We start from the raw sequence: 14,524 nt of genomic DNA on the forward strand, positions 1-14,524 counted from the left end.
AATTAATGTTTATGGAGCACCACTGTGTACTAAGCATGTTACTTGATGCTTTCAAATATGTATAGTGTTAAATATAGTAGAAGACCTTGAAGCTCTGCTGCATGAGCTTTCATAAATTTCATGGGCATTGACTCTCTTTTCTTAACTAAGAAATATGGTTACGTATCACCTTCTTCAAAACAATTGATGATTTAGTGTGTTTCATAATATAAGAGTTTGCTCTCTCCCTATTACAAATATTTGTTTATTTTGGATTATCATGCCAGGCCAATTTACAGTGGTTGTTGGTGTGTTCAGGCAACCTCTGATGAGATCCATCTGCAAAAAGATATTTCGCCTTTTTCTTTTGATTTTTTCTCTCTCTCATAGAATTATAAGAAATACTTAGTATATCATTACATATATATTTGTGTCTTATATTATTTAGCATTCATTGACTATATTTTTTCTATAATTTTCATGTAATGTATATTTTTAGTTTTAGTCACAGTAGTCCTCTCTTATCTGCAGTTTCACTTTCCATGGTCAACTGTTGTTGAACATATCAAATGGTAAATTCTAGAACTAAACAATTCATAAGTTTTAAGCTGTATGTTATTCTGAGTAGTGTGATAATATTTCACACCATCCTCTCTGTCCTGTGAATTCTCCCTTTGTCCAGCTTATCCATACTGAATATGCTACCCACCCATTAGTCACTCAGTAGCCATGTAGGTTATCAGATCCACTGTGCTGGTATCACAATGCTTGTGCTCAAGTCTCCTTATTTTACTTAACAAGGGCCCAAAGCCCAAGAGTAGTCATGCTGGTGATTTGGATATGCCAAAGAGAAGCCATAAAGTGATTCCTTTAAGTGAAAAGTTATGTATGTGTAGAAAAAAAACATAGTATATCAGGCATCCACTGGGGGTCTTGGAATGAATCCCTCTTGGATAAGGGAGTAATACTATATGCCTTTAAAAGTAATAGTTTTATGATTTTTAAGTAAAATTTGGGATTAGAGCAGGATAATTAATAGTGCAAACTTTGGAGTTAAACAGAATAGGTTTTGACCCCCAACACTACCAATTCCTAGTCCTGTGATTTTTTTGTGAAGTACTCATCCCTAAGTTCCTTATCAATAAAATAAGAATAAGAATATCAGATAATTTGTAGGATTAATGAGATCATGCACACAATCAAAGAAAGCTTTTGGCTCATGGTAGTAGGTGAAGTGGTGATTATTTCAAATTATTTTTAATTAAAACTTATAATGGCCATTGTTTAATAGAAAGACTTTAGGGGTATGATCTCAGGAATATATCCTGAATAATTGTCCTCTATTTTATATATTAAAGGGGTTGTATGGTTTTGTAAGAAAGGGGCAATTTCGTTCTTTTGGTCTACATTCCTAGTCAGGGATGAAATTGTACATTGGACTGTTCCTGTTAGAGCTAAATCATCTCATTTCTTTATTATTTGGAGGGAGAGCTTAGATGTGTTGTTCACTGTCTGAAAGGACAAGCAGCCTTGTTAATCTCCAGGAAAGAATAGTCCATATAGGAAAGTATGCCAGTGAGGTGCCCCTGACTGTCTTTCAGATAAAAGGAATATCTAATATTATTTATTAGACATGATATGATGATGTACTGTTTTTAAAAATACACTGATTTACTGGTGTTAAAAATAAACCAATTTATGAGATACTTAGAATTAAAGGTAAATTAACACCATATGTAATACATAAGTAAAATAATGATTGGGACCATTTGGATGTGTCCTAATTCTTTTATGCTTAGAAGAAACATTTCTTTTCAAGATATATTAATTTGATGTAATTGGTTGATTGGGCTCAACAAGCCCTTGAATATATTTGAAGAATCATCTAATGTAACTAGTTTTTAATGCACAAGACTTGCACCTATAATTCATATTCTTTTATCCAGGCTTGATTCCTATAAACCACCTCTTTATCTCTTGCATTTTTCTTCTGCCTGCTTAAAATCTGCTGATATTTCCCTTTAATTTCTATAAGTTGCTGAGATCAAGAATAACTAATATTTTCAAAAATCATCAAGTATTTTTAAAAGGAACAAGAATAAGCCAGTTTCTTATACTAGTATGTTGGTAGTATTGGTGTACATCCCGTAATTAAAATAGCTAAAGATAGCTTTTAGTATTTTATGTTTGTTGATCATATTATCCTACATTAGTCTATCTGGTCTTTCTTTGCACTTAACCAAGTCAGACCTGTTAGACATTTACTTTATTTGTTCCTTTTCACACTACTATGGTTTAATAAGATATTTTTCTTCTGAAAATACTATTTTCAATGTCCAAAAATTTCATTCTAAGTGAAGACCTGGCAACCTTGAAACATTTTAATGAAAATAAAAGCTATGAAGATTAAAGAAACCCCATCAATCCTATGTACCAAACAGATATTTGAGAAGAAACTCACAGTAAAAGAGAGGATTGCAATAATGAACATTTCCTAAGAGTGATGCCAGTGAATAACGTCAACTATGTGCAAGAACTACTGTAGTTTTGAGAGCTGCTTGCTGTGTGTCCCCAGATGAGTGCAGGCTTCCGCTGGAGAGCTTGAAGGGGGGCCTGGAGCATCCCACGCTGCTCAGAGGCCGTGGGAACAGTCCTGGGAGGATTGCTGCCACACATATTTTTGGCATTAAAAAAATAGTACTTCAAGGGCATGTGCCTTGGTTTCGGGCACATCCCCAGTGGGGGGTGTGCAGGAGGCAGCTGATTGATGTTTCTCTCTCATCAATGTTTCTGGCTCTCTGTCCCTCTCCCTTCCTCTCTGTAAGGAATCAATAAAAATATATATTAAAAAAAATAGTACTTAGCACGTGAACTACATTAGCAAACAGTGAAACAGAAGTAAAAATTCACCTTCATACCTGTCACCTGAGCAAATCATTATGTGTGATTCAGTTTTGTGAATAAAAGGAGAGGCAGTGATGTGGGTGGCGTGGGGTGGGCCAGCTATCATGACCGCAAGTTGATATGTGAACATGGCTCCATTTTATAAAATATTTGCTTCACTTGTGTTTGCAAGCTAAGTTTATTTGGTTGCGTTTTTAACCACAAAGACGGAAATCTGTGGTACTAGTCTTTTGGGGGACAGTGCATGTTTTGTTGGATCCACTGTTTGGCAGCCAGACTCTACACTGATAAACAGAAAGCACTGTACCTGCCTTGTTCTCATGTAGTAATTAAGCTGCAGAGGGAAATCCCCTTCCCCCTTCCCAAGAGCATTAAGCTAAGCTTGAAAGCTGATTAAAAGATACTTAAGATTTTAACATATGTTTTCCTATTTTTATAAATATATGCCTTGCCTTTAAATTATGTTTAGTGAAGTCAGTAAATCCTCTGTTCACCAAAATAATATTGTATACATTCAGTGGTTGACCACTAAGCCACGGGCATAGACTACATTTGCCTTCTCATGTAATGAATTTGTGTGGAAAGCAGTTAAACGGTGTCTCCAGGAGCTTGGTCATTTAAAGAATGCAGAGGAAATAGCATTAAGTGTCACAAAATTGTGTACCTTACTTATTTAAACCTATGTTTTCTGGGAATTTCTGGGAATGCATTTTCCCATAGAAGTAATATGAATATGTGTCTCTGTTTTTAAAGCAGCAGACCCCCCCACCCCCCCACCCTATTATCCCCAAACAAAATCTTAGATAGGGCTCTACTTGATTTTCCTGGGGATCTTTTAATCTCCAGTTGTGTTAGCCTAAATAAGACATGGAATTTGTTATAAAGGTCTAGGTTATTTATGTACCCCAGAGGCAGGAATGCATGGAAAATCCAGAATGTCCTCTCTTTCCATCTCTTGCCTCTAACCTTTTCTCTGTATGTCTGCTTCTTTTTTTTTTTTTCTGTTTCTTTCCCTACAGAATTGCTTTCTTAGTTTACTAATCTACATGACAGAGAACAGAGCTGAGACTAGGGTGAGGTGAATGAGGTGCAAAATTTCAGAGAGAACCAAAAAATTCAGGATGGAGAGAAATAATATGTTAATGTAATATTTCAAAGTTAATGATAAGCACAATATCAAAATTTTTAAAAAAGGTAGGATTAGTATAAAATAGCTCGTTTAGTGTGTTGGTTTCCAAATAATAAGGGAATTTAATTTATCTTATGATTTTTTATTATAATATTTGGAATGTCTGAAAAATATAAAGTTCAATGTGTCCTTTAATTTTGGATGATTTTAACTTTTAGGATACTTGTTCTTCATTTGCCTTGTTATTGGGTGAGTTTAAAAATATTTGAATTTCAGAAAGGTTAAGTTTTTTGTTACCTGTCTGTAATAATAAACATTCTTTTGCCATTTTAAAGTTCAAGTGACCATCTCTGTTAGTGTTTGTGTTAGGCTATAATCGCCTGGAGATGATAACCTAGATTCTGAAAGGAAACTGTAGCAGTGATAGGTTACTAAGAAAGTATCTTAGATAATAAAACAGTGTGCCTTGAATTATTCTCAGCCCCTGCCCTACTCAGTCATAATGGAATCATTGAAAGTGATGCTCATTTTTAGGTTTGTCAAAACAAATTTGAAATAAATGAAAGTATAGATATCCTATTTTTTATAATTATAGATGAGGAAAGAAAACAAGAAATAAAAAATATAATCGTGTGAATAATGTTAGAAAAAACCTGATGTTCAATAACAATGGGATACTTAAGCAAATTATGATATATCTATATGAATTACTATATAGTCATACCCAATTGAGGGTTTGTATGCACTATAACAAATACTATATTTTAGTCATATTGGAAACCATAGTTCCTCTTTTGTACAAATCAGCAGAAATAGGCACAGCTTAACACATTCCTTTTATAAGTGTTTTTACCTTGTTATTGCTTTTCAAAATATAATTGAGGCAGAAGAGAACCTGCTTAAGATTTTCCGGGTTGGAATTAATTTTTCCACTTGAGTGTATTAGAAAGTAGGTGCTAGACCCTCTAATGAGAGCTGTAAAGCATCGTCATGGACCAGGTGCCAGACTATTCAAATAATTTAATTTTCTCTTTAGAGATACACCAGTGATTGAAAACACGGGCTGTGAGGGGGGGCTAGAGGGTGGGGGTGAGATTAAATGAATATATAGGCAAGGAGCAATTTCAAGGTTGATAACTTCATCCTATTATATATTTCCAACTATGCTAATCCTAAAGCTCTTCTGAGAATCTATTTTCTATTTTCTACTAATTTTCATCCTCTCTGTATGTTATTTTGTAAATCTAGTTTTCAGAAATCTGCTCCTTGAATAGAAAATCATATTTCTGTAGACGTTTAACAAAGACATACTTTTTTAAATCTTAATTTCCCCAGTATTCATGTTTGGAAGGAAAGTAAAATCGCATAAATGATGAGTGAACTAGTACTTGTGGTTTAGAACTTTGTAGGTTTAGTTTATCAAATGTAAATTTTTCCCTTTGGCCGCCTGATGTTTTAATTTTTACTGTAGCCCTTAATTTAGCTATTGTTGGGTTTCAATAAAGTAAAAAAAACTTGAACACTTAACTTTTTGGACTATTGTTTATTAAAAGAGCATTCAGTCGGAATGTTATATCTCAATTGTAAAACTCCTTGGGAATCTAAAGGCCCAAAGGGTGCGTTTTTTGCATTTAGCTCACTGTGCTTTTCTTTCATGTCTTTCTGTTCAGCTGGAATGCTTGCCAATTCTGCTGCAAACCTCTAGGCTGACCCTGCGGACCCCAGAACCCTGCTGGAAAATGCCGTCTGAACACTGCCTCAGGTGAGCCCGGCAGCATATGTCCTGCGTGGTATAGTCAGCCCCCAGTCTTCACACTGCACATTCCAGGGCCAAGTGCAGAGCAGGGGCGCAACACATATTTGAAGGAATTAAGCCATCCAGTCAGAGTGTGTGTGAGTTTCATATGGTAACACCAGGGCTAAGTGCTGTGATCTGGTTACTAGTCAGACCTAGACATGTTTCATCCTTCTTTGACTGATACTAGTTTTTATCTTTTTCTTATTTAGGATATTAACCTCCCTCAAACAAAAGGCATACTGCTATGAAGGTATATGATTTTAAAAAGTATCAGGCCCTGGCCAGGTAGCTTAGTTGATTAGAGTGTCATCCCCACATGCCATGGTTGCAGGTTCGATCTCCAGTCAGGGCACATACAAGAATCAACCAATGAATGCATAAATAAGTAAAACAACAAATCAATGTTTCTCTCTCAAATCAATAAATTTTTTAAAAATAATCAGAAAGCTATACATATATTTGACTGTCATCCTAAAGCAGTCACTGGGGAGTGTGATACGTATTCTCAAAATACTCATGACATTTTCTCTTAATAATTTACTTACTTAACATATTTATTGAGCCAAGCACCCTACTTGGTGCAGAGGATCCAGCAGTGAATAACATAGATGAGGTTACTGCCCTTATAAAATGTATATTCTAGGGGCAAATCACACCAGGAATAATGCAAATGTCATTGTGAGAAGTGCTTAGGAGGAAGAGTACAGGATTGCTGGGATGAGGAAGTGCCTTCCTTAGGAAGTGCTCTATGATCTGAGTTCTGCAGGTGGGATGACAAGGGGAAATGCCTCAGGCAGAATGGAGCTTGGCACATTCCCCAAACCAGAGAGGCAGTCATTTAGAAATGCAGGGTGTTCCTTTGAATAGTCTCAGTGGAGGCAAGTCTTCATCAGCCTCTGAGGAAACAAATGGATCTTCAGATCAAAGAATAAGAAAGGTGATAAACCTGGGAAATACCTTCTTTATAAAAATATTAAGAATTGGATTTGTCTATGAAATACTGAAACCAGCTTTCCTCCACAACTCTGAAGCGATTGGGGTTTACCAGTTCCCAAAATGTGTTCCGAAACAGGCATTGCTGCTGATGGCATGGTGCCTCTGCACTCCCCAAGGGAATCTGCTGCTCTAGACCAGTGACTCTCTAGGGCAGTGGTTCTCAACCTTCTGGCCCTTTAAATACTGTTTCTCATGTTGTGACCCCCAACCATAAAATTATTTTCGTTGCTACTTCATAACTGTAATTGTGCTACTGTTATGAATCGTAATGTAAATATCTGATATGCAGGATGGTCTTAGGCGACCCCTGTGAAAGGGTCCTTCAACTGCCAAAGGGGTCGCGACCTACAGGTTGAGAACCGCTGCTCTAGGGGGATGAGTTTGCCCTCAGGATACATTGTGCAAATACCTGGCAACATTTTTGGTTGTCACTCAGGGGCGGGGATGCTAAATATCTTAAAATGCATAAGATAACCTTCCCCTAGTGCTCTCCCCCATAGCAAAAACAGAAAACAAAAACTGATCTAACCCAGAACATCGATTTCACTGACATGGAGAAATCCTGCTCTAGATTTGGCCTCCAGCCAATAGAGCACATAAAGACCATGGTATCTGTCTGCCACCACCTCAACCAAGTGCTTTATTTTTGGCTACCAGGATCCACGTGCATTCTTCTGAAATGATTTTTTTTCTTTAAATCTGCCATCTCTGTTTTTACTGATCAACTCCCATTGCCATCTGTCCTCCACAGCACCATCATCTCCACCGTGGTCTTTCCTTCTCTGCTGAGACCCAGAGCCCTCCCTTCCCACCTTTCAAACTTCCCCTGCGTCCTGTGGAACTATTATCATCTCCCTCACCCTGAAAAACTCTCCACCTCCTGACTTCATTGAGACCCGCCCTCTCCTGAGGCATCACTTCTCTTGTAGCCCTCTCACGTGGCATTATTATTTCCTCACGTCTTGTGTGTTTTAGGGATGAGTAGAGAGATTGTTGTCACCCTGGGACATTGTTTTGCTTCGAGATCATTACTCCTCAAACTGGTTGTTTGAGAAAAAAAAAAAACAACACAGCAAAAACTTGCTTCTGAAGGTGGTGCTCTTTACCTCTCTCACCCTCACCTCCACTGCACTATTGTCTGGGCCATTTCCTCATTCATTGAGCATTTAGCACAGGGGTGGGCAAACTTTTTGACTCGAGGGCCACAATGGGTTCTTAAACTGGACCGGAGGGCCGGAACAAAAGCATGGATGGAGTGTTTGTGTGAACTAATATAAATTCAAAGTAAACATCATTACATAAAAGGGTACGGTCTTTTTTTTTTATAGTTTTATTCATTTCAAATGGGCCGGATCCAGCCCAGGCCGTAGTTTGCCCACGGCTGATTTAGCACCTGGTCTCAGTCTTCTTCCTCATCAAGAATCCTTTACAACTTCCCAGTGCTCTCAGTGTTTGCGTGGAGAATCTGTCCAACTTCGTGGCCTTGGATCTTCAACCTGCTTATCCCCGAAGTCCTTCTCCCTTCACTGAACCACCCTCTCCCACGCTCACACCTCGGACCTTGAATCTCCAGTAGTTGCTCTGTTTCTGAAACCACATTAAACACTTTACTCTTTTTTTTTTTTTAAATATATTTTATTGATTTTTTACAGCGAGGAAGGGAGAGGAATAGAGAGTTAGAAACATCAATGAGAGAGAAACATCGATCAGCTGCCCCCTGCACACCCCCCACTGGGGATGTGCCCGCAACCAAGGTACATGCCCTTGACCGGAATCGAACCCGGGATCCTTCAGTCCGAAGGCCGACGCTCTATCCACTGAGCCAAACCGGTGCTGGCAAAACACTTTACTCTTACCAGGACCACTCCTTCTGTGTCTCGCTCATAGCTACCTCCACCATGGTTGTACTTGGACCTCATTGCAGTGTCTCATCTACTGGCCCTGCTACTTTCTACAACCCATCAACCTTTTTGTCCCCTCATTTCCCTTCTCATCCAGTTGAGATTCTACCACTCTTTTAAATCCTTAATTTCTCTTGCTCCCTGCATTTCCAATGCATTTCCCTGACAAAATCACAACTCAGATAAACCCAACTATCCAGGTCCTATGGAGATTGGTTCCCCTAAATCTTTAAATTCAACAAGTCCAAAATGCCCAGAGTTTTAATATGTTCTGGTCCACTTATCCCCTCTCTCCTGCCACCCAGAGGGCAGTCCTTTTCCATAGCTGAGCCCAGCCCTGCTTCTGTGTTTTGAATTCTATCTTTCTTATCTTCTCAGCAACCTTTGACTGTGGATTGTCTGTCAACTATGTTCTGGAGACACAGCTGGCTGTGCTTCTATTCCCCTCTCTATGGAGACGAGTCACAGATTTACACCTCTAGCCAAGACCTCTTGCTGAGCTCCAGGTCCTGTACCATATCCTGCCTTGTCCTCAGAATTCTAGCCATTAACATTCTGTGTGAGGGTCATGTTCCCTCCTGCCACGGGATTATAGGACTTGCTGTTCCCCTCGCTGGAAACCTGTTCTCTCTCCTGTTTGCTACAGCCCACAGCCCCAGCTGTACTTCAGGAAGGCCAAATTACTTGATTAATGTGTAACTGCCTTGCTAAACTGAATGTTCCACAAGGGGTGCTACCAAGCTTGGTGTGTTCACCATTTTATCTCCAGGACCTAGTGCAATACCTGGCACAGGATGAATAAATATTTCTGTAAGGACCGTGTCGTGAACATCATGCTCTGCATGTGACTTTTTAGCTTTTGCCATCAATTTCAGAATGAAAGTTAAAGACTCGAAGTCATGAATAGCCCTATTCCCTAAGACATCATTTATTTATCTCCCTGTTCCTGGCTGCTGACATATGGCCAATCAAACAGTTGCTCCCTGGCATCACTAAAAAGCAATCTGCTGCTCAGGGCATCTGGGGCTTGCCCTGCTGTAACCCAGAGTCTGGGCCCAGTGAGGTTCAGGAACTGCCATGCTCATCGGCAGCTCCACAGGGTGCCTGGTGCTCTCCTAGAGCTCAGGTGGGAGGAAATGAGGGCCCCGTCTCCCTGGGAACCTGTACACTGTCCAGAGGAACCATAGTGCAAAGCATATTTATGATTTAAATTTTTCAGAGTCACATTTTTTAAAAAGACAAAAAGAAACAGGTAAAATGAATTTTAGCTATATAGTGTAAGCCAGCATATCAAAAATATTTGGCCGTCTTTTTCCACACTAAGTCTGGCATCCGGTGTGCGTTTTACACTTCCAGCACATCTCAGCCAGGTCTGCCCTCACGCCTGTGTTCAGCAGCCACGTGCAGTGGGTGTTGTATTGGACAGCACAGTTCTAGGGGCTGCCTCTGGGAGGCTGCTGGGATTGCCTCAGAGAAGCCAGCACCCTCTGCACTCACCTGGGAATTTTGAAGGGGTGGCATTACTTTCATGGAAGATCTTTCCCAGTTTTAGGAAGACACTCAAATCTGTGTATCCCTGGGAAATGTGCCTCAGGTTTTGGTCTTTTTCAGTAATTTAGGAAGTTTTAGGAATATGATTTTCCTACCTTCTTCTTTGTTCCCCACATACTGGGAAGACATTACTCTGAGTGGGGAGGTTTAATGTGCTAATTTGGTATAAGTTATAGATGCCAAGGGAGCCGTTTATAAGCATGTGTCTGCTCCCCACCTTAATGTAGCCATGGCACATTATAGTCTTTGCTTCACCTCCTCCTCGTTTATTATCGTTGGCTTCAAAAGGGCCTGCCATCTTCCAGCTGGGTTCTGTGGCCACCCATGCCTTAACATTTAGAGGGTTGAGGTCTTTTGCAGATTTACATCTGAGAGTAAGTGGGAAGTTACTTTCAGACTACAATAATGGCTTGTTGATTGATAGGCCTTTATTTTTTTTGCCAAATGTTGCAGTATTTGTTTCTGCTTTGAAGAATTCCTAACATATTGGTTCCAAAATATTTGGAATCTTGAGCCAAGTTTTGCCTTAAATATTTAGCATGTTGTTTTCTTCAAGCTTGAATATTTCAAGCCCAGCTGAATGATCCTGCAAAATTGTGCAGCATCACAATTGTTTCAGAGCTAAGCCCTTTATTCTTGGGCAAATTTCAGTTTACAGCTGTTCTTTCCCTGGCAAGATTTATTCACTGTCAATTGATATCTGAAATTCAAATACTGACTCATCTTAATAAAAGGACACAAATTGTGGCACTATCTTTGGAAAATGAGTAAGGAAACATTTTAAGGCAATTATTTTAATATATTCTTCTGTTCCACTACAAATGAAACTTCAAAATACATTTATTAAGCACTTAAGATGATATTAAAAGGGAGAAAAGTTATGAGGGTTTCAGATAAAATTTTAACGTTATAAAAAATCTATTCTCTAGTCTAAAACTTATCTTAGTTACAGTGCAAAGATAAATGTTTTGAATCATTATTTCAAAAATTTCTTATCACATGAATATGTTCATGTGTATTATTTTTAAAAAGCAACTTTGATTTTGCAATTAACCATACATAATATAAATATAAAATTACTACAGACCTTGTGATGTTCTTTCCTTGCAATCATAGATACTTAATGTCTTTTTTATAGATTATCACATTTTTTGTTTTGTCTTTTTTTGTTTGTTTTGTAAGCAGGAGGATGAATTTACATTATTGTGTTGTTGGTGATAGGTTCTCAAAATGCCTGATCTTAGACCTTCAGCTTTATCTGTAAAACAGAGATAATGATAGTATCTGCCTCATAGGATTGTTATGAATGTTAAGTAAATTAGTACTTATAAATCACTAAGAGTAATTCATGGAACATAGTAAGAGCTTTGTGTTTGTAAAATATATCAAAATGTTCTTTTATTTAGGAGAGATTTTTTCAAAAACTATTTTAAAGCTTTACTTATATGATACAACATTTCTGTTACTATTGTATTCCTTCATTTCTTTAATTGAGCCATGCTAATTAACCTCCATTTTAGGCTTTGCATAGAAATTTGTATTGAAAAGTTACTTATGCTTCTGAATGCAGTTTTCAATTGCTGATATAAAAAGTCTGACGATAGCTAAAGCCACTAGAAGATGAATATTTGATGACAGTAACCATTTCAAAACCCACTGCTGCATTTCAACTGAAAATAATCCTCCCACCTTCCCACGAGAACTTCCTATATCATCACCTCCTGTCAAGTTCTTTTTCTTTCAATGGTTCTGACATTTCAGAGGCTCCCAGTCAGAAATGCCCAATGCAGCTTACTGGCTACACTCCGGCGTTTCACAGGAAGCATTGGCTTCCATTTCAGGTGGTGCAATTTGTGCTGAATCGTAATCTATCAGCCAACTGGAACCACAGGCTGGGCAGAGTCACTCAAATACATTAATCATGCAGTGTAGGCCAGTGGTTACTCCCTAAGTCCTCCGAGAGGCTCTTTCCCACTCAGAGGTAGAGACTGGAGGCAGGAGTTGTCAGGATAGGAGAGACAATCAATGCTCAATCATCCATGTGGTATCTTTCCTCAGCTTGATGAAGAGGGTGCAGACCTGAAACGGGTTGATGGTCCTTGGTCTTGTTCTGGGGGTAATTTGTGACTGGTGCCACTCCCCTGTCTTAGTCCAGTGCCAGTTCTGAGGGTTAGAGCGCTGCGGAGATTTTCATACATCTGAGTTGGAATTGTTCATAGCTGCCTGCAAATGCCGTTTGCATTGTGTGTTTATAGCATTACTTACACATTATTTTAAGAAGATCAGGGGTTTCACCTAGGAGTTTTGAAAGGATATGGGAAGAATATTTTAGAATGGGGTAGGGAATGAAGGGGGAAAGTTTCACAATGGATAAATTTAGCAACTTTGAAAAACAGAAGAGAAAATAAAATTGTATAGTCATTCCTAAATCTAGTTCAATGATCACATAGAGACATTGGTGGCTGAAATTGTAGCTATATTTTACTTTTAGCCTTAAATGTTTTTCACTTACAATGGCATTTCCTTTCATGTTCATAATTTCCCAAGTTAAATAATAAGCAGCTGTGGTTGAGTTAATTGCTTTTTGCATGGAATGGTCACTGGCAGCCCTGTTTTCTCTTACTGGCATTTGCTTCATTCTGTTTTATTTACTAACTAGAGGCCCAGTGCACGAAATTTGTGTGTGTGTATGTGGGGGGGGGGGGGAGTGTTTCGCAGCCCGGCCTGCATCCTCTCACAATCTGGGACCACTGGCTCCTAACCACTCACCTGCCTGCCTGCCAGATCACCCCTAACCACTCTGCCTGCCTGCCTGCCTGATCACCCCTAACCACCTCTGCCTGCTGGCCTGATCACCCTAACTGCCCTCCCCTGCCAGCCTGGTCGCCCCTAACTGCCCTCCCCTGCTGGCTTGGTTACCCCTAACTGCTCTCCCCTGCCTGCCTGATTACCCCTAACCGCCTCTGCCTTGGCCCCCACCACCATGGCTTTGTCTGGAAGGACGTCCAGATGGATGTCTGGAAGATGTCCGTTCTAATTAGCATATTACCCTTTTATTAGTATAGATGGAGTACTGTGTGCTGTGGGGGACTTAGTGACATCCTGGACCTCTGGTGAGACAGGCAGGTCCAGTAGATTCTGTGCTTGACCAGTGCATGGCTGTGACCTTGCTCTGAGCTTGTGTGTCCTCAGAGGACAGAGGAGGTGCAAAGCTGAGAAAGAAACAGAGAGTTCGGGAGGGGTCATGGAGTGGACAGGGTCACCTGCAGACATGCACAGTTTGGATGCACTTTCACTGAGATGTGCAGATACTGAGGACAGAGGCTTAGAAGCAGAGGCTCACAGGCCCACAGACATGGGTCAGTGCACAGACACAGGTGGACACACACGGACATGATTCAGAAAGAGAAGCACGAGTAGGAAAGCAAAAGAACCCTGAGGGGGTGAAGAAAGAGAATTCTAGGAAAGGGGAGCAAGAGAATGGTGGAGAGAAAGAAAATGGGGGTCCAAAATCCCATGCTAGTACGCTGGAGCCCCCATTCCCCGTGGGTGTTGAGGGAGTGAGGCACGTGGGGCAGCCAGGGCTGCTGGAGGATGCATGCTGACTGGATTGCTCTCCATAGTATTCAAGAAATGCTGACAGGCCAGAGGCTCTGCCACTCGGAATCTCACAATGACAGTGTCCTGGCAGCGCTGAATCAGCAGAGGAGCGACGGCATGCTCTGCGACGTCACCCTGATTGCGGAGGAACAGAAATTCCATGCTCACAAGGCCGTCCTGGCGGCGTGCAGCGACTACTTTCGGGTAAGTCCAGGTTGTTTGTTTCTCTTCAGATGTCAATTAAACATCTGAGGATGTTAAAATTTCCTGAAGTGTCACACAACCAGCAGCCAATTAGATGATAGTTCTCAGAGTTGTAAGTGTTGGGGGCCTCCCCTGGGCAGAATGAGATGGGGCCCTTTTGGGATCCTCCCTCGGCTGCATATCTGGATGTCCCTCCTTTGTGTCTGAGTTGAGGGGCACTTAACATTTGACCACCCTAAGAAAGTGTGGCATTGTAGTGCTTCATCATAGGGGGTGTGAGCTGGGGTTAGGATGTTTCTAGATTCAGGATCAGAAGGGGAATCTGAAAACAATTTGATAAAATAAACAAAGTCCCTAAAGATATGTAATGCTTCTGATTTTGTTTTTATGCATGTTCTAGTCTTAGAGTTTTCCAATATTTTCTCCAGGAACAGAAATGCAACTGGACTCATGTACCTTTTT

The 14,524-nt window shown here is 40.0% G+C and overlaps 1 protein-coding gene across 1 annotated transcript in view; it reads left to right on the forward strand.

Annotated features, from left to right (window-relative positions):
- KLHL32 (kelch like family member 32) overlaps positions 1–14,524 on the forward strand; it is a 176,647-nt gene that overhangs the window by 35,678 nt on the left and 126,445 nt on the right. The window contains exons 2-3 of the mRNA XM_023759760.1: positions 5,683–5,774; positions 13,882–14,062. Of these exons, the coding sequence (XP_023615528.1) occupies positions 5,752–5,774; positions 13,882–14,062 (204 nt within the window). The 5' untranslated portion in view covers positions 5,683–5,751. The remainder of the gene's footprint in view (positions 1–5,682; positions 5,775–13,881; positions 14,063–14,524) is intronic.

Source organism: Myotis lucifugus, unplaced genomic scaffold (assembly GCF_000147115.1).
Source record: "Myotis lucifugus unplaced genomic scaffold, Myoluc2.0 scaffold_161, whole genome shotgun sequence".
Classification (NCBI taxonomy): Eukaryota; Metazoa; Chordata; class Mammalia; order Chiroptera; family Vespertilionidae; genus Myotis; species Myotis lucifugus.